Source organism: Temnothorax longispinosus, chromosome 10 (assembly GCF_030848805.1).
Source record: "Temnothorax longispinosus isolate EJ_2023e chromosome 10, Tlon_JGU_v1, whole genome shotgun sequence".
Classification (NCBI taxonomy): Eukaryota; Metazoa; Arthropoda; class Insecta; order Hymenoptera; family Formicidae; genus Temnothorax; species Temnothorax longispinosus.
The window spans coordinates 13,811,228-13,836,340 of NC_092367.1; the positions used below are offsets into that span (position 1 = coordinate 13,811,228).

Genomic DNA, 25,113 nt, shown 5'->3' on the forward strand with positions numbered 1-25,113 from the left:
ATTCATATTATTATATTTTATATGTTAATTATATACTTTTATCATTTATCATAGTTAAAAATATCATATTTCCAGATAAAAAGTATGGAACTGTCAGAGAACATAATGTAAATTGGAATTTTGTCGAATATTTCCAAGTTTTTTACATTTTTTTTATAATTAATTGAATTTTAACAAAATCATAGCAAAATGTAAAAAACTTGGAAATATTCGACAAAATTCCAATTTACATTACGTTCTCTGACAGTTCCATACTTTTTATCTGGAAATATGATATTTTTAACTATATGATAAATGATAAAAGTATATAATTAACATATAAAATATAATAATATGAATGATAAAAAAATCAAAAATATTCATAATCCCTACACAATATTATAATATCATAAACGTTAAATAATAACAATAACAACAATTATGATCTTTAAAAATTTATAATATTAGATAGTATCCAAAGTATAAATAAAAGCGTGACGCTCTGTCCTTGTTTACGGCGCGCATTTCAAACGCCACGCTCGATTTGACTCGCGCGTTGAGTCAAAAATCATGATCAGCCTGGGTTTTGCAGGGGCCAGGGCAAATCGCCGGGTATTTTCTGAAAGGGAATTTGATGCTCTTTCGAATGAAACAAGTTTCGTCCATAAAAGCGATGGACCCAAATCGCTTAGAAATCCAATTGTTAATAAATTTTTATTGCTCATAACGCAGGGGGTACGAGTTTGGCTGACAATCGTTTATAATAATACAACTTATAAACTACCTTTTGCAAGTAAATTTATCCATAAAAGCGATGGACCCAAATTTTTGCGGTGGGCTCTCGGACTATAACTGGCTAGTTCGGACACGAACCATTAGCACGGACGCAAACCATGTGCGGTTACCGAGCGAAACGACGTAGTTGAGTTACACTTTCTCAGGCGGCGCGTCGGAAAATGCGACACACAAAAATTGACGAAAAACGCCGGGATGGCCTCTCTCAGGTTTCTCTCTGGTGACGCTATCAGGGATAGTCGAGTGAAGTTCCTGACGTTCCTGTCGAGTGGAACATTGGTCGCGTTCAGCAGACCAAGCCGCTCAGTAGCAATCGAACGGGATTGGCTTTTACTTTTAGAACCAATCAATCAAGGCAGAGTGTTGATAAGACGAACTCAACAGTTGTGTCTGCTGAACGCGCCCATTCTTCGACGAAAATATAACCTAACTTTCCGACTGTTTGTCATCAAGCTATGTTTTAACAAATGTGTTAGAGTGAGCGCGATATTATTAACGCAATGGCACACGATCGGGAGGTACTACGAGAAATATGGGACGGAAAGGTCCCAGTCTGTTTTACTCTCAACTCGGAGGAAATTTGCGATTTACAAGGGCCTGATCCATTTTACCTGATGGTACCTAGATTAAGTTATTTTCCACTATGTACGGAGAAGGTAAGAGACATAGATCAGAATTCTGTTATTCGCATAAAACTCTACGAATGTATGCGCAAATAACTATTGAATAAATAATTTTGTCTGTAATATTGCTTGGATGTTGTTTTAGGTCCGGAAACATTTCATACGGCATACACAAAGCGACAGTAAACAAGAGCATGAGATGTGGCTGGAGTTTAATGGAATGCCGTTAAAGTGGCATTATCCGATTGGCGTTTTACTCGACATTTATTTCAACGACATTCAATTTCCTTGGAACATTGTCGTCCACTTTGATAAGTTCCCGGAGAACGTTCTAATGCACTGTCAAAATAAGTATGTAATAAGTTGTATGCAATTGTTTGTTTAATTGATAGCGCAGTTTATTTAATTGATACAGTTATAGGTGATGTAAATGCAACTGTACAATTTTAGGGAAGTCATAGAGGCGCATTTCCTCTCTTGTATAAAAGAAGCTGACGTCTTGAAGCATCGAGGCCAAATTGTCTCCAGTATGCAGAAAAAGGACCACACGCAGCTATGGAACGGCATTATGAATGATAAATTCGATCAGTTTTGGTCCGTGAATGGTAGACTCATGGAAGCCAGTACTGAAGAGGGATTTAAATACATACCTTTCCGTTGTTATACGAGTGACGATAAATACATACAGAAACTTGTTAAACCAATGAACGAAGAAGGCCAAAGAAAAACTTTGAAGCATTTGTTAAACGAAGTATTCCCGGATCAAGAAAATGGTACTATTATACGAGTTTCTCTAACAAAGAATATGCCAAAAGTGTCTGAAACTGATTTGATTTTCCTTGAAATATGTTGTAAAAGCGACAGAAATCTAAGAGATACGTATTTTTTTATACGTAGCATACATATTTTGAAATTTAAAGGATGAAACTAAATGTGCCTATCGCACAATACAAAAGGAACAGGGAATAAGACAGGCAACGGAAATTACCACATTTCAACTTACCAGAAACTGTATTAACGCAATGGAATATGACAGGCAATAAGCAATAGAAACAGAATTTCCGACGCATTGGATTTCTGTTCTCTATTACCCATATCTGATTAATTACAGTTTTTCAGTTTTATTATAAGTTGAAATGATATTATTTCTATTGCCTGTACCTTTGTACTGTGTGATAGGCTTAACGCTCATCGATTTTGGACAGTTGTAACATGTCTCTTGGAAATATCATGTATATGAAAGGTACAGGGGAAAAACGATTAAAGTCTACCTTCTGTCGAAATTGATCTGATCATGCTATCGTGGCATTTTCAAAGAATTTTCATAAGTCTTGTCTGTTTTGATCAAGAACAGTTAAGGTAAATGGTCATATGTCTGGACATTTTAATCAAAGAATCTGAAAGATAAAAATATTTTTCTTGTACTATATTTTTATCTTTGATTTTAATTCGCGTTATACTTATTAAAAACTAAAATGATAAAGGTGTCTAGATAGGTCTTAAATGTCCCCGCATTGATACATTTACCTTACAATTCATTGGAAATAAGGCTGAAAGATGTATGTACCATGCTGGGGAAAAATCAGAGTTCAATATGGATATTGATTGTTTTTCCCCTGTACCCTTCATACACTTTTATTCATTTAATAAAATTGATACTTATTAAGCGATTTTACAGTTACAGTGTGCACCCATGGCATTGTACCGCCATTAGAGACGCCGCTTCAGTGGATGTCCGAACATTTAAGTTACCCGGATAACTTTCTACATTTAATTGTAGTCACATCATAATGCTTATTGAAGAACAGATTTCAGTATCAGTGATAAAATAATTTTTCTGTGATTATTATGTACATTTTTTTATGTTATTTTATGGTATATTTATTTTATAAAAGTCTCTTCCCATATAAATGCAGCTGTAATAAAATTAATAGCCTACCAAGAACTGTGATGCAAAGGGGAATCGACACCGTAATGTTAACGGAAACTAAGTTTATTGAACAAAAAAATTGTAACATTTTCTACTCGTTAAGTTATCGCGCATCTCTCGCCCGGCTTGCGATATTCTATTGACATTCGTGAAGATAAGTGAGCGTTCTGCGTAATTCCAGAGTCCACAGGTTTGCGTACGATAACGGGGTGATTTCCGTTGTTACTGTATTCCATTGTCCTGCGACTGTTTCCAAAACTAAGATAGCTGGCGATTTTTTTCTTTCTACCTTGTTCCTCCTGCAATTAAAAAAAATTCTCGATTAGAAATTTGTTTCGTTCAAGTTACGTTTATTCAACACTTACGGTCATTTATTTATTTTTCTCACCTTAAATATGGTCATAGCGGTATCTTGGTATCTCCTATGAATCTCTTCCTTGCTCAGGACAATGGTCACCTCTGGAGATACATAACACGCAGTCATTTATATATCTCATGTAATTTTGCACATTTAACGTGTACTTTCTTCCCCAGGACGTTTACATCGCCTCTCTTGCATCTGTAATTACAAATCCGGTTAGCAAGCGGCTCTTTGAATCCGACATTGGTTTACTAAGATATTTTTAACTACGAATATAATTTTAGTGAAGGAAAAAAATGTGTAAGTCGGCAGAGATAAATCCAGGGTTTTGATATCACGGTGATATAAGAGCGATAGCGATGAAGACAAAACACGAGGAAGAAACTGATGAGGAAAGGAAGATAGAGAGCTCTCGCAGTGATAAAAATATGCATGAGTTAGCGTTAGCTGCTTTCGCAAACGGTGATTTTCTCGCCGCTTTGCGAGAATTACGACGAACGTCGCTCCGCGAGAGACTTCCTTTCCTTTTTCTCCCTTGACGCGCGACATCGGGAACACGTGTACCGCGAAGACAGGCTTTTTGGAGTGCGCTTTATAATTAGCCACCATTGCGAAAATGAGCATCTCCTCCCGCTCCCGAGCGTTATGCGTCTCTGAAGGTCCCTCAGACCGAATTGCTACTCAAACGTGACGCTCGTTTTCATGTCACGTTGACGGTTGAAGATTATTTCTGTCTCTCTGCATCTCGATTTGTATATCTTCATCTCTCCGTATCGACCTGCGCGATTACGCCATATATCTCAACCCTCAATCGTCATAGTTCAGTTTAACGCGATGACGTCAATCTCGAGCTCAAAAAATCGATATCGCGCCTGTATCAACAAGTTGCAGTGCAATTGCAAGTTCCTTATTAGATACGCTTAATTTACTTTTGTAAAGAAATACCTCTTTGCACGACGTGACGGAAAATGACCCTGATGAAAAAAATGTCCTATTCTCTAGGAATTTCTCATATTTTAGATTTATGAAAAATTCTGAAAAAAATGTATAAAATTTGTCAGATATTTCAAGAAATAATTAAATGAGGATTTTCGAAATTTTTCAGTGTCTGTAAGAAAATTTCTGACAAATTGCGTGAATTTTCTCGTATTTATTCAGACTTCAAAGATGGGTTGGCGGGAAAAATCTGTAATATCTCATTATTATATCTGAAAAACGTTCTAATTTGTATAAAAAGTCGGAAAAATTCCGAGCACACTGAGAAAGTCTTAAAATTGTCAAAAATTCTGACATTTTTTCACCAGGGAATATAGTCACCGAGTTCAGAAATGTTCGAGATACATTTTGCTTGTCAATAAAGTCGAGAAGTACATCAATCGGAGCGGCGTTAAAGGAAGCTCTAATCCGTCGTTTAAGCTGATAATTTACAATCGAGAAGAGCTAGAGAACGAACACTTTATGTGGGACATAGAAACTTGTGGCCGTGGGGTAATCGCGATCGCTAAAAGATCCACGAGTAATAATAGTATTTGACAAATAGCGCGTTGTTTTACCGGGATCGCTACACCGGCTACTCCGCGGGGACACGGCGATTTCTCATATTCTGACACACTTCCCTTTTGCCCGGTTCTCTACCTCGGCCACTCGCCTACAAAAGTCAACGGTCCGCACGAGAGGCACGAGGGAATAATCGCCGAAAACTTTTGTCCGCCCCGCTGCACTGTTTGCTGCCCATTCCGCAGCAAACAGAATCGGAGAGCCACGTCGGCTCGGACGACGGCTTTTGGAGCAACGCCAGAGCTCTTTTTCAGCGTGCTTTTGTATTTCCGGTCCGGAGAACGAAACGGACCGGCGAGAGGTAGGTATCCCGGGAGCGCGCGGCTGAGTATCTAAATGCTACACGCCACGTTAATTGTATTCCCAGCTTCTCTCTTCGAGACACGTATAACAACAATAGGAAACTCGGGAGACTTAAAACCTTTAGATGTCGTGCGGCTTAAGTACGAGGAAAACCGTTAAGTCTTTTCGAGGGAAAGCAAGGAGATCGGCAACCGTTCGCGATTTGATCTTCATAATATCACACGCTCGGAATGTTGCATTCCATCGGAGTCATTTTTTTTTATCGTGCCACTACACCCTTCCTAATTGCGTTGCACCAGCCGGTGACATTTATTGGCGTTGATTGGCGCGTTGCAACAGTCATGCTTCGATTCAAGGTCCGCTCGGCGCGCACGCGGTGGCCGTAATAAAAACGGATAAATGTTGCTATCGCGATTTAATCGCGAGACTTTGGACAGATCTCCCAAGGAATGTTGATTTCTCTCTTTAAATGGAGTTTTACGCCGCTAATTAATATATATCAGAACACAATGTGCATTTCTTTATTACATATAATATATTTAAATCCAAAGAAATTAAATTAATTTAAACGACTAATTTATAATGCGATATATTTATGTCACATATCTTAATTACGACTGTATTTTAATTATATTTAGTTAAAATTCGAATATACGTCCGTTACTATTTTATTAGGCTCCATGGCTCATTAATTATGTTTATTTATGAGTTCAATTCTTTATGAGCCTCTTGACTTTAATGTATTTTAAATCAAAGAAATTAACTTAGTCCTAGAATGACGATATTTATGTCACATATCTTAACGGTTACGCTGTATTTTAATTATGTTAAATTAAGATTCGAATATGTGTGTTTTACTATTTTATTAGACTCCATGGCTTATTATTATTAACTATGTTTATTTATACGAGTTCGATTCTTTGTGAACCTCTTGACTTCAATTTGCTTTAAATCAGAGAAATTAACTCACTATTACTCTTGGAATGACGATGGCATTTATAAAAATTTTATGAAAAAAAATTGCGAGCTCTCTACTTTATTACGTGATGAAAACTCCGAGATATAATATATGAGCTAAAATCAATTGTCCCGCTGACGTTAAAGTAGCGATCTGTGAAACTGGACTTCAGCTTCCGTTCTTTTCGCCGCCTGCACGCGGTAACGATTGGTCAACTCGCTCAGGTGCATTGGCACCAAGTCACTTATTTGCAACACAAAGCGAGAAATTATTTATTATTATATAGGCTAACTTCGTACACAAGTTCTTTTTATTATACGTAAATACAAAAATATTTTTCATTAAAGCAATCATTAATCAATGTGCACGGATTCGTTATCGTATTACTAGAATAAAAACTATAAGACCTTTACGAATGCAACTTAGTAATTAGAAATGACGTTTCTTTAATGTTTCTTTACTTTCTTGCTGGATAATTAGAAAATAAATTCATTAACGTTTTATTACTTTCATGCTGGATAAGTGACATTTAAGATACCAGTTAATCATCATCACCTACTTGGCGGAGAGTCGGCGCGCGGGTATGGAAATGCGTGTGTCATTCAGTCTATATTTTCCTTTCCTTTTAACAGCGAGCGTTTTATTCCCTGTTACCGGACTCGCAACGATAAACATCGACAATAAATCATGCATTTGCATAGCCAGGAATTCACAGGAGTGCGGCGGCATGGCATTCTACAGTCGTTCGCTCGCGAGAGATTTTGAAGTTCCGCGTGACGAAACACAGCTATGATACAAGCTATATATACGCGTGCACATCATAAATCTAAAAAAAAAAAAAAAAAAAAATTAAAGACTACAGAATCGAAGATCATGGAAATCTGTAAGGCGGATTTGCACACGACAGCGTGACTCCGAGAATCGAGAGAAGCAAAACGTGAGCGGGGAGCGTTCTCCAAAAGCCTCTCGTGCGTGCGCAACGTGCACGTGTGCGTGCGTGCGTGCGTACGTGCGTGTGCTATGCCGCCGCGTTACGCGAATTCGAGCGTGCCCGGAGAGCCTTAACGCGCGGAGGCCGCGAGAGCTGCCAATCCAGAGCCGGGCGCGATAACGGAAACAATGCAATCGGTGCATCGGCGCGCGGGGTATCGGTACGCGAGGACCGACATCGAGCCGATGCGTGCGTGAGCCTCCATGACTTGGCTCGCGCTTATCTCCATCGCGCCTCTAATCCGAGCGGCGCGGCGGGACGAGCGAGAACCGGGGCTCCCGCCCCCTCCCCCTCCTCCCCCCCCACCCGAGATATCGAAGCGAGCGAGCGAGAGCGTTCCTTTTCGGGAACGCAGTCTGCAGCGAGCGAGTTGCGCTCCGCGCAGATCGTGCGCGAAATTACGTAAATCGCTAATTGCGAGAGGAGCGCACAGCTCCAGCTTGTCTCTTACTTAAGAACTGACTTCCTCCGCTTGTCCCTCTGCTACCGAGAGCAATTGCGATATCGCCAGAATTTTCTGAAATACGTGACATCCTTTTCGATGATTGAAAAACAAATCGATAATTAAAGATATAAAAATTATGATCTCTCTTTATCGCGCGCAATTAATGTGTGTGATTCTTGATCGGAAAGACGTCACACAAAAAAGATTGGAGAGACGTTTGCGAGAGACAAAATTAATTTAACCGAACAGATTCGCAGATGGCCTCGATACTACGAGATTGAAACTGACGTAATGTTTATCAATATTACGATAAAAGTAATTTCGAGTGCGAAAAGGTTAAAGCGCACGAGAATGGCGTCAAAATTTATAATTCGTAATAATATTACGAAACTTTTCGACGCGTCATTGTTTCGCGATCCAAGCGGAAATGCCGGATCATGGAATCGATGTAACGAGAGAATGGAACTTTTCTCTCCCGTACACTGCGTCACGCGTAACTATAGTGAAATGTACGCGGCGGGAAGATAAATGCTTGCGAGGTTTGTAGAATCGCGTGAGACAGAGACCTCAGTGAATCATATCGGTGGAAGAAAGAGACTATTGCGTCAAATGTGCTAATGCAATAGCGCTTTCTTCGAGCCATTCGATAAAATCGTGTCTTTCTAGATAAAAAAAAAAGTACATACGGCTTTTCTCAAAAGAGTCTTAGGGAAGATTAATGCATGTCGCGTACAGATATGATAGATAACGCGCATCCGCCGACGATGTTTAATAATTCAGAAAATGTAACAACTCACTACTACGAAATTTTTAGAAAATCAAAAACTTGTAGCGTTACTTATTTCACTTTTAGTGATCAATATTACTCAGTTTATATCTACAAAATAATAATCTCGAAACGCGATCGGTTTGATTTATTTTTTCGGGTAAAGTTTGGAAGACCAGCGTATCTTATCGTTCATGTAAAATTATATTTTATTTCAAATTAAATGTCGTATCATCGTGTCGTCGAGATAAGAGTACTGTTTCAATTTACATTTCTCTGCGATGAACAATATTCTACAACTGCGTGAGCAACCTTAAAAAATAAATTTGATGAATAAGGGCAATAATAACAGAGAAGGAAAATTCTTTTAAAAAATAATCTCTTATATTTTCTCTCAAATTCGGGAAAGATTCTATATCGTATAAAGCGTGTCAAAACGTTGCGGGTGCCAAAACGGGCAATCTTGGGTTGTTCGGCGCGCTTCATACAATCTCTAGGCATGTGTGTATATGATACAATATTTAATAATACAATAATTCTTGGATTTCTTAACGTACCAAAAAAAAAATTCGTAATTTCGATGCCTTTCTCTTGCACTCCTCGGACCCTAAGATCATAACATTTTCACTCTCGTTCTCCGATAATCTACTGTGGACGCTCACATACATACACACACACTCTCTCTTTCTCTATTTTTCTTCCGTTCGTTTCCTCTCGATAAATCACAATGACGGATGTGGTCGACAAAACTCGATAATATGAGAAAAAAGGCGTGTAATAAAATACAGAATTAACAATATTATTATCGTGATCGTTTGCAACGTGAAAATGCCGATAAACCGTTCGATTCTATGACTTCGCGTTTTTTTTGAGCTGCCGCACGTCGAAGAAACCGCGTGTTTTCTTTCTTTCTTTCTTTTCTCTCTTTCTCTCGACGTTGACCACGTACGTGCCAATAAACGAACGATAATACGTCGATAAGCGATACGCAGCGCCGGATAATCGTGGAGTCTTCGGCCGTGCGAAATTACATCGATTGCGCGCAAAGAGTGTGGACAAGAGAAACTCAACGCGTTTTTACGAAGTATGCGATCGGGAAGGCATAGAGATGACGGAGCACGCGAAATCACGCCAAGTCTACCAAGTCCTGATTACGGGATCGGTAAATCTTCACGTTGTCGCGATACAATAGAGCAATAAATAAAGAATAGTTTAAATACTGATAATGCGCGTGAGGAGGACACTGGGGTACATTGTTTCCGCACGAAATTCCGTACAAATACAATACAATAAATATGTACGCTTATCGCCGAGTGATACTTGGCGGCGACGCTTTTGGTTCTTGATCTCTCCTCACGTGAGAACCGTAAGGCACGAGCAATTCGAAGGCACCTGATGAATTTAAAGGCGCATTTGTCGTTGTAAGTTGATCGTATCAAAATATAATTTTTGAGATATATAATATATATATTTTTTTAATATAGATAGATAAATTTATGTGCTTTTTCCCGCGAATATCTTTTTCTCGTATAACATATGATATACATACATATACATGATATATATACAGGGTGATTCAAAAGGTTACGGCCAAACTTGAAGAGCGTATAGAGAGATCAAAATAGAACAATGCATCGTCCAACAGAACACTCTCTCAAATATCCCAGGTATCTCACGTGATCCTTAATAAAACCTTAATAAGAAAAAAAAATAATAAAGCCAGTGGAAGAGTAACAAATTGCGATTATTTCATTGATATATTATCCAATTAAGTTCCAAATATTTAAAGGCCTGTATACTGACTCAAGATTACTTTGGATAACATAGGTTCTTTTATTTTGACCCCTCTATACGCTCCTTAAGTTTTTGTCAGTAATCTTTTGAATTACCCTATATATATGATATATATATAAATAATATATATGATATATGATATATATGTATATTATATATATAAACTTTCTTTGTATAATACACGTACAATGCGAACATTATGCATACAATATATTTACTTGTGTGTTGTACGGACTATAAAACGCGGGGGCTCGCCCACGAGACTCCCCCTTTTATGCACTTAAAAAATATTGCTTGTATACGCTTTATGCCTCTCGTTAACAGACTCTTGTGGGCTGCGGTGTGTACGTGACATACGTACTACAACACACAAATACAGACGCATTCGAACACGCATGCACGCACACAAGACGCCATCTCCGATGACAATTTATTTTTTCGCGCGATCGAAAATTCTTCTCGTCAGTCATACCCTTATTATTTGTATAATGTATTATGGCATTATGTAATTTATTATGGCTTACGATTACGCTAAATTTTTTTTATTGTACACTGCCGCCTTGACCATTATTAGCGATCGCGGGCAAGGCATAACACCCATTTCCCTTATTCTAATCTTTCGATCCTCGGACTTGGTTGGCGAATTGTTCTACATTATAGAAATAAGAAAGAGATATATTCCTTTCGCGCACAATAATAAATTAACAAGTTGAAAATTTTTATTGTGCTTTTTGCGAAATACGAAAGATCAAACAAAAATTATATTTCTTTCTCTTTAAATAGAGATAATAAAGGAGAGAAATATTTTTAATACAACACACACGATATGATACATTGCTTCATGGGAGTAATTATTACAATTATCTTGTCGTGAATTTATTACTCGTGAGGCGATAAATTAGAGCTCGGTACGAAGCGATCGCGCGGGCAATCGCGTCGGATAATGCCACACCATGAATGAGCTCGATTAAGCGTGAATATTGAAACATTAACGTAACTGCCCTGTCTGCAACAGTGATTTACAAAATTGCCCTTCTTGATGCCCGTCGCCTGGCAACCGCTTGATTGTTTAGAAATTCACTCAGTATCAATTTCCTTGGCTTCGATAATTAAAGTATTAATAATCTCTATAAAGTCAATATCATCATTGTAATTTCTTCTGCTTTTAACATTTACTGTAAGTGCAACGTGATTGTCTTGTAATTTGATCGACTGATACGAGGAAATTGAGGAAAATCCACGTTATACTGTGATCGATATCGTGTTTTTTTCCGGTCTGAGAAAGATATCTCTTACAATCTGAAACAAGTTTCCTTACGATCAACTAATGATGATTCACAAAAGTTTCCCTCTGATAATTCGCCAGCAAAGTCAAACATGAAAGAAGTCACTTATCTACTCGAGGATCGTAACGCATCTCGATCTCAGTGCACTGCGAACGAGAGTCCCATTCATACTATACGAAAGACATTTACCTGTAATTGTTACGCCTGTTCAGATGTCCCCCACGACGCGAGAATAAAAAAAAAAAATAAAACACTCAAAATTAGAAATCTGAAATAACTTTACAAATTAAAAATTTTGAGAACTATAGATAATTAGGTATACAAAGAGAAATTTATATAATGTAATATTAAAAAATTCATTCGTACAAATTAATTGTGCAACATATAAAAAAAATAAAGAAAATTTTACTGTTTAAATATCTTTTCCTTAAACAAAGGTAATTTAGAATACAATATAAAGTTCAAGAATTAAATATAATTATATTCATTTAAAGACTCGTAAACAGTTTCTCTCTCTTCAAAAAGATAGTTTTTTTTTAACAGGGGCATCTCATCATTGATTGTCAGACACTTTAATATTTCAAACAACAGTACTCGTTATTTGTTTATTGTTCATATAATATTTAACGGAGTTAACTTGATACGTCGCTCTCTTTTTGTCTAAATTATTTGATGTCAATTGTCGGTGTTTTACGCAAAGAAAACTTTTATAATTTGAACGTGAGTTTTACATAGATAATATGAATAGCCATCATTATAACAATCACTTCTAACCACTTGATTTATGCTACATATTCTAACTTGATTTACGCTACTAATTCTATTTCAGATGATAATCTACAATATTCAACATTATGATATATATATATATGACAATATATATATGACATACATAATATGCTGAATGGCCTATCGTGCATGAGTTCCGATGCACAACGCCTCGTACGCGTAATTATTATAATTAAAATATGAATATATTACATATAAGGCACGTGATTTTTTCTTCAGAATCATTCTTGTGTCTTTTTTAAACCCTTTCGTTTGTTCACCTCGATTTTATCGTCAACTAGCAAATTAATCACCTTCGTTTTGCGTTCGACAAATACGCAATGACTTCCTGTCATTAATATTTGTTTAATCGCACGACATCTTCGTCGTTACCCGGTAAATTAATTCGCAGAGAGGAGGTGCACAACGAGCCAATCCATTCGCGCTTTCTACCGTGTCTATTATCTTCTAAAAATATTAATAATATATATTAATCTATACTATTACAAGCGTATAAATATATACGTCTTTATCATGCATAAAAAATGATTCACATCTTGTCTTTGACCGACAAAAAGAAGGCACGAGAAGTGGTCGTTGCGGAAGTGGCTCATTTCGTTTCGAATTTACATCTTCTCTCTAAATAGTTTTTTACTTTTTCATTTTTTTCAGACGGCATCATACAAAAATAGATTTCTCCCAAATGGAAGAATCGATTAAACTCTAAACGCTTAATAACACTGTATTACTATTTTATAATTAAATATAATAACATTATAATACATTTACTCCACTGAATCCATCGTAGAAGTCTTTGACGCAACGGGAATTCAATAATGTCCACATTTTTATCAGTTTCTTTATCAGTTTAAAATATTTACATATTTACATATTTACAGAGAGGCAATTTAAGAGAGACCAATAAAAACACGAAAGCAAGAGAGAGACAACGACTAATGACTGTCAAACATATGATAAGGGAGATGATAAAGTTTTATTGTATAATAATGTGGTACGCGTGTGACATATGTGCGCGCGTGGAAGAAATTGTTTGAGCAATTAAGTGGTTTCTGCAGATCGAATGCATATTCACGACCAGTGACGAATGCGATCGCGCCAGCCAGTTCGCGGAAAGCCATGGGTGGCAGTGCTACCGAGAAATCGTGCGATCAACGCCCGTCGGCGGATAGCTTTCCGTAGAAAACAGGCAAAATGGAAGAAACACGACTTGAAAGTGTTGCGTTTGTCTGTGTGATGCAATAATGCATCTGTACAGCACAATACGCAATGTCGATATAGAAAGAAAAACAAAACTGAAAATTTGCTTAGACAAATGCCAAGAAGCTGAAAAATCTTGCGTACGGAATATCTTGCCTGTTTTTACTTGTCATACATTATGCTGTAAGAATAGATTAATTGCATTTCTTGGCACTTCGACTCAACCATTTCTTTCCGCGAACTTTCTTCCGATGCAACGCAACGGCTGCGCTCTCTGACATAATTCTATAATTATAGAATTCGACCTCTAAACGGCCTAGCCGATAACCACCGATCTTTAATCTCCACGATAACGTGGTGGAAAAAGATCCGCTAGGATATCTACAGAATTTTTCGAAAGGAGCGAGAGGATGGTGGAGGGGGGAGAGTCGAGCAGGTCTAGTGATGTTAGAAGAAGACGCCAGTCGAGGACACGACCATGTATAATCTCCTTCTACGCCTCGGGTCGTCCAATGGCCGATTAAGACTTTATCGCGATGTATAGCGCGGCACCGACGATCCGTGGAAATGATAAGTGCTTACGTGGTCTGCTACGTGTAGTAGATCACGCACCAATCGATCTTTCGCCGGCACATTCTCACCCGAGAAACCTGCAAGCCCGATTTTTACACCCCCAAGCTAATTGACTGTAATGCAATCTGATCGTTATCGTGTTTTTTTATATTTAAAACAATGTATCTATATAGAATGAAATGAGACAAATATGAATACGACTGACGGTCATTATACGAGCCTGTAGTGTTTTAGTCACTGTCAGCAATTGATCATCAACAGTGGGGGGGAGGGTCCGACAGGAAATTATCTGTGGAGTGAGGACACGCTAACAAAGGCACTCGGCAATACTCGATGCCTAAGGCCCAAAAAATTAGATGTCCAAGGAACTTGCAGATTAAGCTTGACACCGTAATTAGGATTTTTTTTCTCGTTAAAATTACAAATTATCTGGCAATTATTATCATTGTTATTGTTGTTGATATTATAATTGCTAATAGGAGATAAGTCGTGCTGGACGGCGCACTTCTTCATAGGTTTACTCACAGGATTATCTAGGTAAGGCTTGAAAGTGATGGCATCAGGATTATTCGAAGTTGATACAGTACTGATTGATTGATCGATCGCTTTTGTCAAACGTTCCGTTCGAGAAAGCTCCCGCGATAATTTCGGTTTTACAAGACAAAGAGGCGTATCTTGAGGTACATCGTAGGTGTCGTCCACATCTGAGATCCTTTCGCAGAATCTCTTCGGCGACGACATCGAATCGTAGCAGGAAGCAAACGTACAATGCTGTCTCTTCAGAGGTGAAACTCTTTGCTCGCATCCTTCAGAAAAATTAGAAACCACGGAATTTGCTCTGGACGCATGACAATATGTTTTAATCGCAGGCTCTGCGTAACAGGAGTCTCTTAAAGACAGCTCTTGATAAGAAGACGTCGTCGACATTGTAGTATGACTGTCTACGGAGCAAGATAGATTGCTGCAGGCCTCGGAAGATGGTTCTATTACAGTGCAGTGTTGATAATTTATGGGATGTAGAAAAGAAATTAAACCAACGTCGCGATCCAAGTTCTGCGCTGGCAATGGTTCATATGATTCCATCTCAAGTCGGTCACGCAACAACGAAATACAATTCGTAACTCGTAACGAAGCGTAACTCGTCGTCGTCAGATCCAATGGTGAGTCATACTGATGACCACTGTTAGAAGCGACATCCTGGATAGGGCCCAACCGTTGACGCGAATCACCTCGAAGGGCGATCTCGTCCCTGAGATCCGCCTCTTGTTCCAGCCATTTTTGTACCTGACGACGATTTATACCAAATTTTCTCGCGGTAGCTCGTTGATTTTCCTTTACCTCCTCGTCCCGATGGAAAGCATCGAGTACGTCAAGTTTAAAACGCAGGGGAAAAGATCGTCTGCGAGTAAAACTGCCGCATGAATTCGAGCTGTTAATGGAGAGAGGATCCATCTCGCTATCCGACCAGCTGTTTCTGGATCTTGCAGCGCTAGCAGAATCACGAGGACTCGAAGGCAAGGAGTAACCATTGCGATCGTATATTGCGATCGTAGGGCTTACCGGTCCTAAACTATCTGGCGACGACCCGCCAACAGGTGGTCGTTGATAGTCGACGCACGAAGATGCAGTTACTTCTTCCCCCTCGTCATACGCCTCTTCCTCGTCCAAGTTTACTTCTTCTTTGATCAACGTCCTGCAGTATTTTGCCTCCTCCTGTACTTCTTCCTCTCTCTTCTCTTCGGTATGCTGCGTTGTCTCCTCCGACTCTCTCTTTTGCTCATGCAGGAGCGATAGGATCGGCTTCTCGGAATCTAGCGGACACGTGTGTGCGTGCTCATGCGCGTGCACGTGCAAGTACGGGCTCGTAGGAGCTCGTGAACAATCAACGAAGTGAACGGACGATGAAGAGCCACCGCTATCGGCGCCTCGATGCGATACCTCCGGCGAGAGTGGGGCCCGTGGGCCGCTGGGAGAGCCCGTCGGTTCGTACAGGCCTGACGTCGCCGCTATGTCTGGACTCGCTGGCTCTGTCTTTATCATCGACGGCGCTAGTAGCAGGCTATACGATCTCCCGTCGAATGAATCGACATTCCCATAACTTTGCTCTCGCTGCTGCGGATGATGATTCGGCGAATGATTACGCGCCACATTACTGATATCGTCTATGTTGTATCGATGCTCCTGATGTGGTGAATGGTAACTCGTCAAAGTTTGATATACCTTCACCTCGTTCCTGCCACCGAATGTTGAAGATACTTCCGCATCTCGCTGTCCATCTCCATTTAATACATAATAATTACGATCCTGATCGACTTGCGTGTCTGAGTACCCATGAACATCCGATATGTGAACTCTGTCTTCTTCGAACAAACGAAGACGTTGTTCTGGTGAATATTCTTGATAGCCCACAGATGTTAGATGTAAGGGCAAAACCGTGCTGGTGGTAGTAGTCTGAATGTTATATTGGGGCGAGGAGGGTGCACTGCCATGCGGAGGATGAGAAGGTGGGGGCCCTTGCTGTGTAGTCAGCTCGTCGCCGTGCTGTCTGGCGAGGTTGAGGTTCAAGGCCGGCGTTGCTGGAGTCACGGTATTCCCTGTGGCTTCCGTCACAGTACTTTCCGATTTAGTAACCGGAGAAGAAGCAGTTGCCGACGAAACGGCCCCAGCATTCCCATTTTCGACGCTATTTCTGAGCTGCTCCTCACATTGCAGCCATTTTTGTATTTGACGACGGTGAATATTGTATTTTCTCGCAGTAGCACGCTGATTCTGCCGACAGTCTTTGTCGTGCCTATAGGAATCCAGCACCTTAATTTTAAAGCCTGTTGTAAAGATACGTCTGGTGCCCATAACGCCCACAGATTTTCGCATATTCTGCTGTTGGTGTTGCTGATGCACTGATTGTTGATGCTTCGATTGAATCATTTTCACTGAGTTATCCTCACTGAGCATCTCACTCACGTCATAAGGTTTTATTTATTAATATTACACACACATAACTTTTTCGCACGTGTAGCAATGGCTGTTACGTCGACCACGAGTATAACGACAATGTCGGTAATAGTTACTACAAATTTCGAAACCGGCACTGTCAACGACGCACGAGACTACCTTAACGCTTAACATTGCACGATGCGATCTGACCGTGCGGCGCCGGAGTTCCTTTTAGGTCTTGGATGCCGTAACTAATTTTCATCCCCACCGGCGAGTCTGCCGCTGCTTCTCACTGGTCTTTCCCCTCCGCTCTATCGCCATCTCTCACTCTCTCGTTCCCTCGAGCCTTTCTCCTCGCACTCCCGGCCTCTCCTCTATGTATCCCCACTCGTCACTTCGTTTAGCGCTATCTGCGTTCAACGTATCGCTTACGTCGTTTTCCCTCTTTCTATCTAATGGTCGCCCCCTCGACACATCGTTGCCCCATTCGTACAGCACGCTAGTCTACCGCCGAAGGCGGCTACCAGTCATTCTTCTTTCTCTATGCCACCAACCTAACCTCCTCTCTTTCTACGGGATCTCTCATCATTCTGCCTCGATCGCCTACCTAACTGCCCGCAGGCACAGACGCCCTCCCCCTCCGCTCCTTTCTCTCTTCCCTTTCACACCTCAGTGCCGTAAAATCCCGCCATTTTGTAGGCTCACTTCCGTTAATGACGCGCGCGGGAAACGTCACGCCGGCGTGACGACGAAGCTCTCGGCGCCATGTTGTCTGCTACAAACGTCTGACTGCCTGCTTGCGTGCCGCTTAGCAGTTCGCCGTAGCAGCCAGCATGGAGCCCCGATTTTTGCTCGCCTTTCTCTTCAAGCTTATCCTGTGTCCGTTCGACTTCTCAAAGCACGAGGTCGAACACGCATGTAACATTCCGAATTTTTTTTTAATAATTCATATGGAATATGTAGTAGCCATTTTCAAGAATGAAAACAATATTAATGCATAAAATTGAAACAGATCGCAATCAATTTCAAGATCTATTCCTCGAAAACCTAGATAAAACTATGTAATTTAGATCAGGTTGCAAACGTATGTCGCGATATGAACATTGCGATATATATATATTGCACGCATGTCCGACCCAGCACAGAAACTTTTACAGTCAGGTAAAGCGGCTAGTGGGTGAGGGGATTTTGCCTTCCAGGAAAAACGCTTATGGCTTACAGCTAATGCTAGGCTTATTGAATTAGAAATCGCCTGTCTTATAACTCTACGGCAAAGTAGGATTGGAATTATTTTCTCTAGTTGAAACTAGCGATCCTTCGGTTTAATGATACTATTAGGTATCATTTATTATCAATACATTCATACTTATAAGATCTTTTTTTAATGAGAAAGGAATTCCACATCTATTTTCTCCTTTTCTTTTCTTTCGCCTCTTTCCTTTCGTGCCGTTGAAGTTGCTTTTGAATGAAATTTTGAGGTATACGATAGCCTCTTGCATATGCGCCGTGGAATGAGATCATGTTGTTTTTGTGGCGTGAGCCGACAGTTAATATGTTTAGCTTCACGCGCCGTTGCCATGTCTCTTCTTAGCCACACGTAGGCCGCAACGCATACGAACGCGCGGAGAGACCCGCGAGGCAATGACGCAAGCCGTACGCTCGCATATACTTCGATGAACGAGCGCATGAGCAAGATAGACCGATAAAAAGAAGCGGACGAGGCCTCGTAAATTTCCACGATTCGCGCCACCGGCAGAAACCAAGGATGCCGACGAATTCTCTCTCGCAGTTCTCTGAAGAGGCACCCTACTCTATTTCCAAGAATCACGGCGGCTATTCTTGTGCGCATCACGATGAGGCCTGCTTTTGAACACGTCCGACGTGCAGCAAGAAGGCACCTGCCTTCTCGCGTGGATCGGCCTTCGTGTAGTTATATAGGCACGACTCATCGCTCAAGTATTTCACTACCTGCGTCCATGAAACAGAGAGATCTTCCTGTCGATGCGCTACGTAAGCAATTGATAGTAATATCAATTGCATCGCAATAATGTTAGATAATCTATCGAACAATTTATGAAATTTTTCAGTTAATTACGCTACGGTTAGAGTAATCGCATGGTTATAGCTACTTTACATGCTATTTTTTGCATTTTTTTTATCCATCTATTCCTCCATGTCTTATCTTTCGCATTATAACAAACAAATGAAAGTATTCGCTGAGAATAATATCGGTGACAAGTATCATAAGGAAAACATCGAGGCAGCAGCAGCAGCAGACCGGCAGTCGCCTAGTGCGGCTGGCACGGCTCGTCGGATTTGCCCTTGGGGCCGAAGGTAGGCGCAGCACGAAGACAGAGGACGTGGCAACATAGCAGGCGCCCCCTCTTTTGTCCGCCGGCCGGTCTTGCCAGACAGGGTGTCGCCAGCTCGGTCGGCCTGGCCGTCCGGGTTAGCGCGGGGGACGAGGAAAGGGAGAGAGCTTGACGGAGAAGGAAGAAGGGAGAGTTTACGTATATGTATATGTATATGCGTCGGTGTGCGATAGAGCAGGCACTAAGAGGGAAGAGACGTGCCATAGGGGGAATCGTTCGAGCGGTGGACATAGGAGAGACGAGACGAGAGGGACGAATGCAGCTCGCAGCTCGTATAGCCCGTAGAGAGATCGTTGTGTGCGTATTATAGGATCGGTCATGGACCTACATTCACGCAGGCCAGGCATGTTTGAAAACTCGCGTTCTTCTGGAATGTGGCTTGCGGAGCCCCCTTCGGCAACCTCCCTCTTTTCTCCTCACACTGCCGGCCCCGCAAGTCTCTCCTCGACGCGGTGGACGTTGCTCGGACGCCTACCTACGCCCGGCGCCCTCTCCTTGCTCCGCCGTCCTTCCACCTTCCACGATTCCCCGTTTACCCGTCGCATCGGCCGCGGCCACCAGCTTGGCGCCCCAAATAGTCGCGTAACCAAAGACGCGCCTCTGGCCTGGCTTGGTCGCGCCAGACTTCTCGGCGCCCAAATGATGTACGTCGACCATTTCTGTCTCTCTTCTTCCCTCGCGCTCGCTCACGCACGGCGTGTTATAGCCTTCGCTTTCCGCGATCTCCTTCCACGTACTTATGCACAGGCACGGCCGATGGGAAGGAGATTCTATAGAAATAATAAAGAACAACGAGAAGAAAAAAGATAGATAGGTCAAGTCTCTATTTACCAGTGTTCCACATGATATTTTGCCTTCGACCCAATCCTCGTGTGGTCATTACGTATCTAAGTCGAACAACAAGAATTAATGGAATATATATAAATGCGCAATAATTATAAAAAAAGAAACAAGATAAACGTTTGCAATTCGCAGCGAAAATCACATTCGTTTGATTTACATAGATGAAAGGATCAAGCCCGTTAGCAAAAACGAGACTGACGGTCGCCTACAAACGCTCAGCATCGTGTGGGCGATAGATCAAATCTGATCTCGGAATCGTATTAAGTTTTGGTGGCAAGTTGGCCATCGTTCAAAAATTCGCGTTATTCTATCCTTGTATGTTTCGCGCTGTTGATCGCTGTTGCCAGAACTTGTTTCGCGCATTTAAACATACATTATTCCCCACGTCAAATTCTACTTGTAATATACATGTTATTAATTCCTCCTGTTTCGCAATCTTTCAGTTATCCGTTATTATTTGTCGACGTTACGTATAGGTACAGGTGGCGAAGCAGGCTGTCGCTGCGTTTCTGATTCAACGATATCTGGCATTCTATTGCGTTTTCGTCATACACACAAGGTTTCCGCGTATTACGCTTTGTATTTATAGTTTTTGCGAATATTTGCGTTTTAAATTGGCATCGCGCTTATAATTCCCAGAGTACAGTCGCTCAATAACAGCGGATTGGCCGCGGAAAGAATTCGTGAACTATGACACGTTGCGAACGTAAGAGTGCGATAAGCGATCATGGCCATTGGAGAACAACTGTATATATGCGCACACTCATCTTTTATCCAGAATAAAGAGCGGCCACTCGGTGAATTCGTAGTCGTACTGTTTATAAGCTAAACTTATTTATGTGCATACTAACTGGCAGAGCGATACGTACACATACGTCGTACACACATACACATGCAGTCGCGTTAATGCATGCGTGCACACATGCGGCGTGTATTACGTGTTGTATATGCGTGTATAGCGTCGAATCTAATCATATAGCAGGGACGGATCGACTAAATATTTGTACATTTTTTTCAACCAAATTAGACAGTTTATGTTCTGGTAATCCCGAATGGAGAGAACATTTTAGAACATAAATGTTAATAAGGATCTAACAGCATAATAATAATGGTTATTTGCCAATTCTTTCGCTGTTTGAACGAATTGTTAAAACAATTAACAATTCGCAAGGTTTTATAATCTACATTATATTTTCGCAACCATAAAAATATGTACTTATATTGGTTTATAATAAAAAATGACCGCTTTCCCAGCTGAAAAGCATCGGACAGGTACAATTTTCAATTCCCAAACTAAAAGACGTCGTAAAGACGTCTTTAAAATGTTTTTTAGACACGTATGTCTAAAAGTTACCTTAAAAATGTCTTTATGACGTTTTTTAGACATGCATGTTGTTTATCCAATTCATAAAATTACTGGATTACTGCACTAGCGTCCCTGATTATGCAACGCATATAGATTAAATGTTGCGCGTTCGGTTGGGTTGTTGCATGTGCCATGCCAACGTTTAGAAATACACCTTCGTCCGTAGGCGGTCGTGCGATGGCGCCTACTCGCGCGCATACCTACCTACCTGTAGCCCCCGAACGGGCTAACCTCGCACTCCTCGCTCCTCGCAGGCGGAGTCGCTCTCCGCAACGGCCGCACGAAACTCTCGTTTCACCGAGATTCCTCCGTCCGTGCGTCACGAAAGAGATACCGCCCGTCTCTCGACGCGTATCCGCTCCGCTCGTGTCGTGCGCAGCCGGTAGCCGCTACCGCTGCCGCAAAAGCGGACACACGAGAAGCGAACGAGTGAATCTCGGCGGACAGACGGATGGATGGATCGGTCGATGCGACCGCGGAAGAAATTCCGCACAAACGGTGTGAAGAAAAAACCTTATCACGCGAGTGGGCAGTGGGCATTCGACATGACACACGTACGCACACACGAGAGAGCGGTGCAACATCGAGCCCACTGATGATCGGTATTTACGACGAGTCCGATACACGGACGCACGGCATGCACGCACACGCACTAACCTTTATCTTATCATTGGCGAAGGCGGATCGAGGTTGACTGGGTTGTTTGCTATAGTATCAAGACTCGACGATTCAATGCGCATTGACTAACGCTCTCGCTTTCTCTCTCTCTCTCTCTCTTTCTGATCTTCCTACCAAGAAGGCAAGAAAGTAGAAAATTCCACGAGGGTGAAACATACCCCCACAATTTCGATCGCGAGCGATTCACGACGCGATTGCGCGCCGCGAAACGCGCCCGCGCCTGCATCACCTGCACCTGCATGCGCCGCATATCCCTTCGGACAGCGATTTACTTTATCGGCCGAACAATTAAAAAAAATGATACACGCCGTACAAAGATGCTGTTTTATCCGTGGGACACGTTATCGATGCATGTCTCTAAAACGAATCGGCCGATCGATACTCTTGCGCCTTGCGCAGAAATAGCCGTCTAATGTATAAGGGGTTTCTAAAATCTACGAAGGATTTTTAAAAACCCTTCAAAGCCCTTTATTCATTTGAAAAAAGTGACGAAATAAATCTGACGAGTATATAATTAAATAACAAACTAAATAAATAAACTAAATTACACTAATTTTATTTAATTCTGATAAAGTGTTTAAAAGAAAATAAGCTCAAAACAACGATGAAATCAGAAACTTGAAAAAAACCACCTTTCGAGGATCTTTGTGTAACATTCATAGCGTTCATTTTAGTATAAAAAAACAAAATTAGTAGCTATAGTTATACAGGGTGTTCCACACCCTGTATGTGTGTGTGTGTGTGCATACACTGAAAGAAAAGTTTTTGGTATTTACAATTATAATTACTCAGTAAAATAATTATAATTGAGGTTCTAATTTTTATTCTGATTATTTTGCTATAATCTATAATATTAGTAAAAATAACCCCCTATATATGCATAGATCCTTCAATTATAGTACGATCTTTCCTATATTTATTATACATAAACCACAGGTTATAGTAGTGTATAAAACCACCCACAGTACGCATGTTTAAAAGACATCGTAATGGACGTCCTTAAAATGTCTTTTAGACAAAAGATGTCTTAAAGATGCTTTTATGACGTCTCTTAGCATGCGTGCTGTCTGAGCATGTTCATATACATGCATGGGACCGTATTCTCGAGCCTGCCTTAATGATTTTTGTATGCGACTTTCTATTTGAAAAGCATTGAATTTCGCATGTGAGTTTCATGAAAACGATTCGAGAATAGGGTCTATGGTTGAATAAATGCATATGTTAAAGCTATATGATAACAATAATGTAGTACTGAGTCAGTTATAATTGGCATTGTTAAAATAACTATAAAAATGTAGTTAATGTAGCACCGAAAATAACTAAAAATAACTAAAATTGTGGTAACTGCAATTATTTTTTCTCTCAGTGTATATACATATATATATATATATACACACATATATACATGTATGTATACATTATAGTATATATTGATGCGCTTTTTGATTCTGCGGTTTAATCGTCGCTGCGTTGGACTTTTAATTTAAAAAAAAATAAAAATATATCTTGTTTTTATATATAAATTTTTAAAAATATAACTTATTTGGCCTTTCTTATTTGATTACAAAAGATTTTAATCCTCTTGACAAAATAGATTGAACCTCTAGTCTAACGTTACAAGAGTCTGGACAAGATACGTGAACAGAAAGAATGTAACAACTTTATAATTGTGAAATACGTATTGGCAAAAAATAAACGTTAGCTCGTGAAACTGTAATTCTTGAGTGTACGAACAAGTAGAGTGTAAGAACAAGTAATTCTTTTTGTGTTTACGTATTGAAATTTGTAATCATGTATGAAAGACGAACGTTATCGAGTTTGAAAAAACGATTTATAAGGAGCTCGCGTTTCTCGATGCGTTATTTAAACAAACGTAGTTGCTCTACTTAAGTATGTCAAACGATATCGTTCTATAATTACTCATCGCAATAATAAACGTACACACACGTGCACCGTCGATATAAGGTTTCTATATTTGGATCGATTAGTCACTAGTTTGGCGTGATGGTTTCTTGGCGCTCGACCAGCCCCATGATTTATTTACATGGGAAAAGTTGTAAAATATCAGTTAATCGACAATCGGATTTATCTTCAATGCATTGAAGTCTGGAACGCGTGATCCTTGATATATTTTCTGTAGTTTCGAAGTTTTTGTAAATAACATTTAATTTACTCTTACGGTGTTTTTTTTTTTAAATAAGAAAACGCGTCTTACTTTATTTTTTATTCGCCAGAAGTTGATCCTGCGGGCACACTATCACTCTCGGCAAGCAGCTGCAAATAAATATGGTCACAAAAGAAGAAAGAAGGATTCTGTCAAAACTGATCTGAGTTTAATTACTGAAACATTCGCGTATATAAATAGGGTACAAATATATGTGATTGATGTGTATTGATGGGTATGTGTGTTCATTTCTGAATGTCTACTGCACAGTCCGACTTAATAATATATATATAAATATATACATTTTGTAAATTGTTTTGTATACCATAAGGAGTCACACTCGTAAGCATTTCTAAATAAATAACCGTTTTAATGCAATATAAATCTAATAAGAATTTCAATAATTCTA

At 40.3% G+C, this 25,113-nt stretch overlaps 3 protein-coding genes across 7 annotated transcripts; 1 reads left to right on the forward strand and 2 right to left on the reverse strand.

Moving 5' to 3' along the window:
- The first annotated feature begins 974 nt into the window (after positions 1–974).
- Atg5 (autophagy protein 5) lies at positions 975–3,308 on the forward strand. The gene is made up of 4 exons (XM_071789667.1): positions 975–1,430; positions 1,543–1,748; positions 1,848–2,170; positions 3,076–3,308. Exons 1-4 carry the CDS (start codon positions 1,275–1,277, stop codon positions 3,186–3,188), a joined length of 798 nt encoding a protein of 265 aa, XP_071645768.1. The 5' UTR covers positions 975–1,274; the 3' UTR covers positions 3,189–3,308.
- Positions 3,309–3,374: 66 nt separating this feature from the next.
- Positions 3,375–23,140, reverse strand: LOC139819904 (uncharacterized). 5 transcript variants are annotated; one of them, XM_071789670.1, is made up of 3 exons: positions 22,520–23,140; positions 3,716–3,886; positions 3,375–3,626 (listed from the first exon to the last, which is right to left on the reverse strand). In XM_071789670.1, exons 2-3 carry the CDS (start codon positions 3,809–3,811, stop codon positions 3,426–3,428), a joined length of 297 nt encoding a protein of 98 aa, XP_071645771.1. In that variant the 5' UTR covers positions 3,812–3,886; positions 22,520–23,140; the 3' UTR covers positions 3,375–3,425. The 5 variants fall into 5 exon arrangements, with proteins under 5 accessions (XP_071645771.1, XP_071645772.1, XP_071645769.1 ...); XM_071789671.1 differs by lacking the exon at positions 22,520–23,140 and adding an exon at positions 22,071–22,513; XM_071789668.1 differs by lacking the exon at positions 22,520–23,140 and adding an exon at positions 22,067–22,513.
- LOC139819901 (uncharacterized) lies at positions 11,753–22,053 on the reverse strand. Its single transcript, XM_071789662.1, has one exon. It carries the CDS (start codon positions 17,297–17,299, stop codon positions 14,633–14,635), a length of 2,667 nt encoding a protein of 888 aa, XP_071645763.1. The 5' UTR covers positions 17,300–22,053; the 3' UTR covers positions 11,753–14,632.
- Positions 23,141–25,113: the final 1,973 nt, after the last annotated feature.

Coding starts and splice junctions, on each gene's coding strand:
- Atg5 (XM_071789667.1), top strand. CDS start 1,275: ATGGCACACGATCGGGAGGTACTACGAGAAATATGGGACGGAAAGGTC. Junction 1,749..1,847: donor CTAATGCACTGTCAAAATAA/GTATGTAATAAG, acceptor GTACAATTTTAG/GGAAGTCATAGAGGCGCATT. Junction 2,171..3,075: donor ATTCCCGGATCAAGAAAATG/GTACTATTATAC, acceptor GCGATTTTACAG/TTACAGTGTGCACCCATGGC.
- LOC139819904 (XM_071789670.1), bottom strand. CDS start 3,811: ATGACTGCGTGTTATGTATCTCCAGAGGTGACCATTGTCCTGAGCAAG. Junction 3,627..3,715: donor CCGCTATGACCATATTTAAG/GTGAGAAAAATA, acceptor TTTTAATTGCAG/GAGGAACAAGGTAGAAAGAA.
- LOC139819901 (XM_071789662.1), bottom strand. CDS start 17,299: ATGCTCAGTGAGGATAACTCAGTGAAAATGATTCAATCGAAGCATCAA.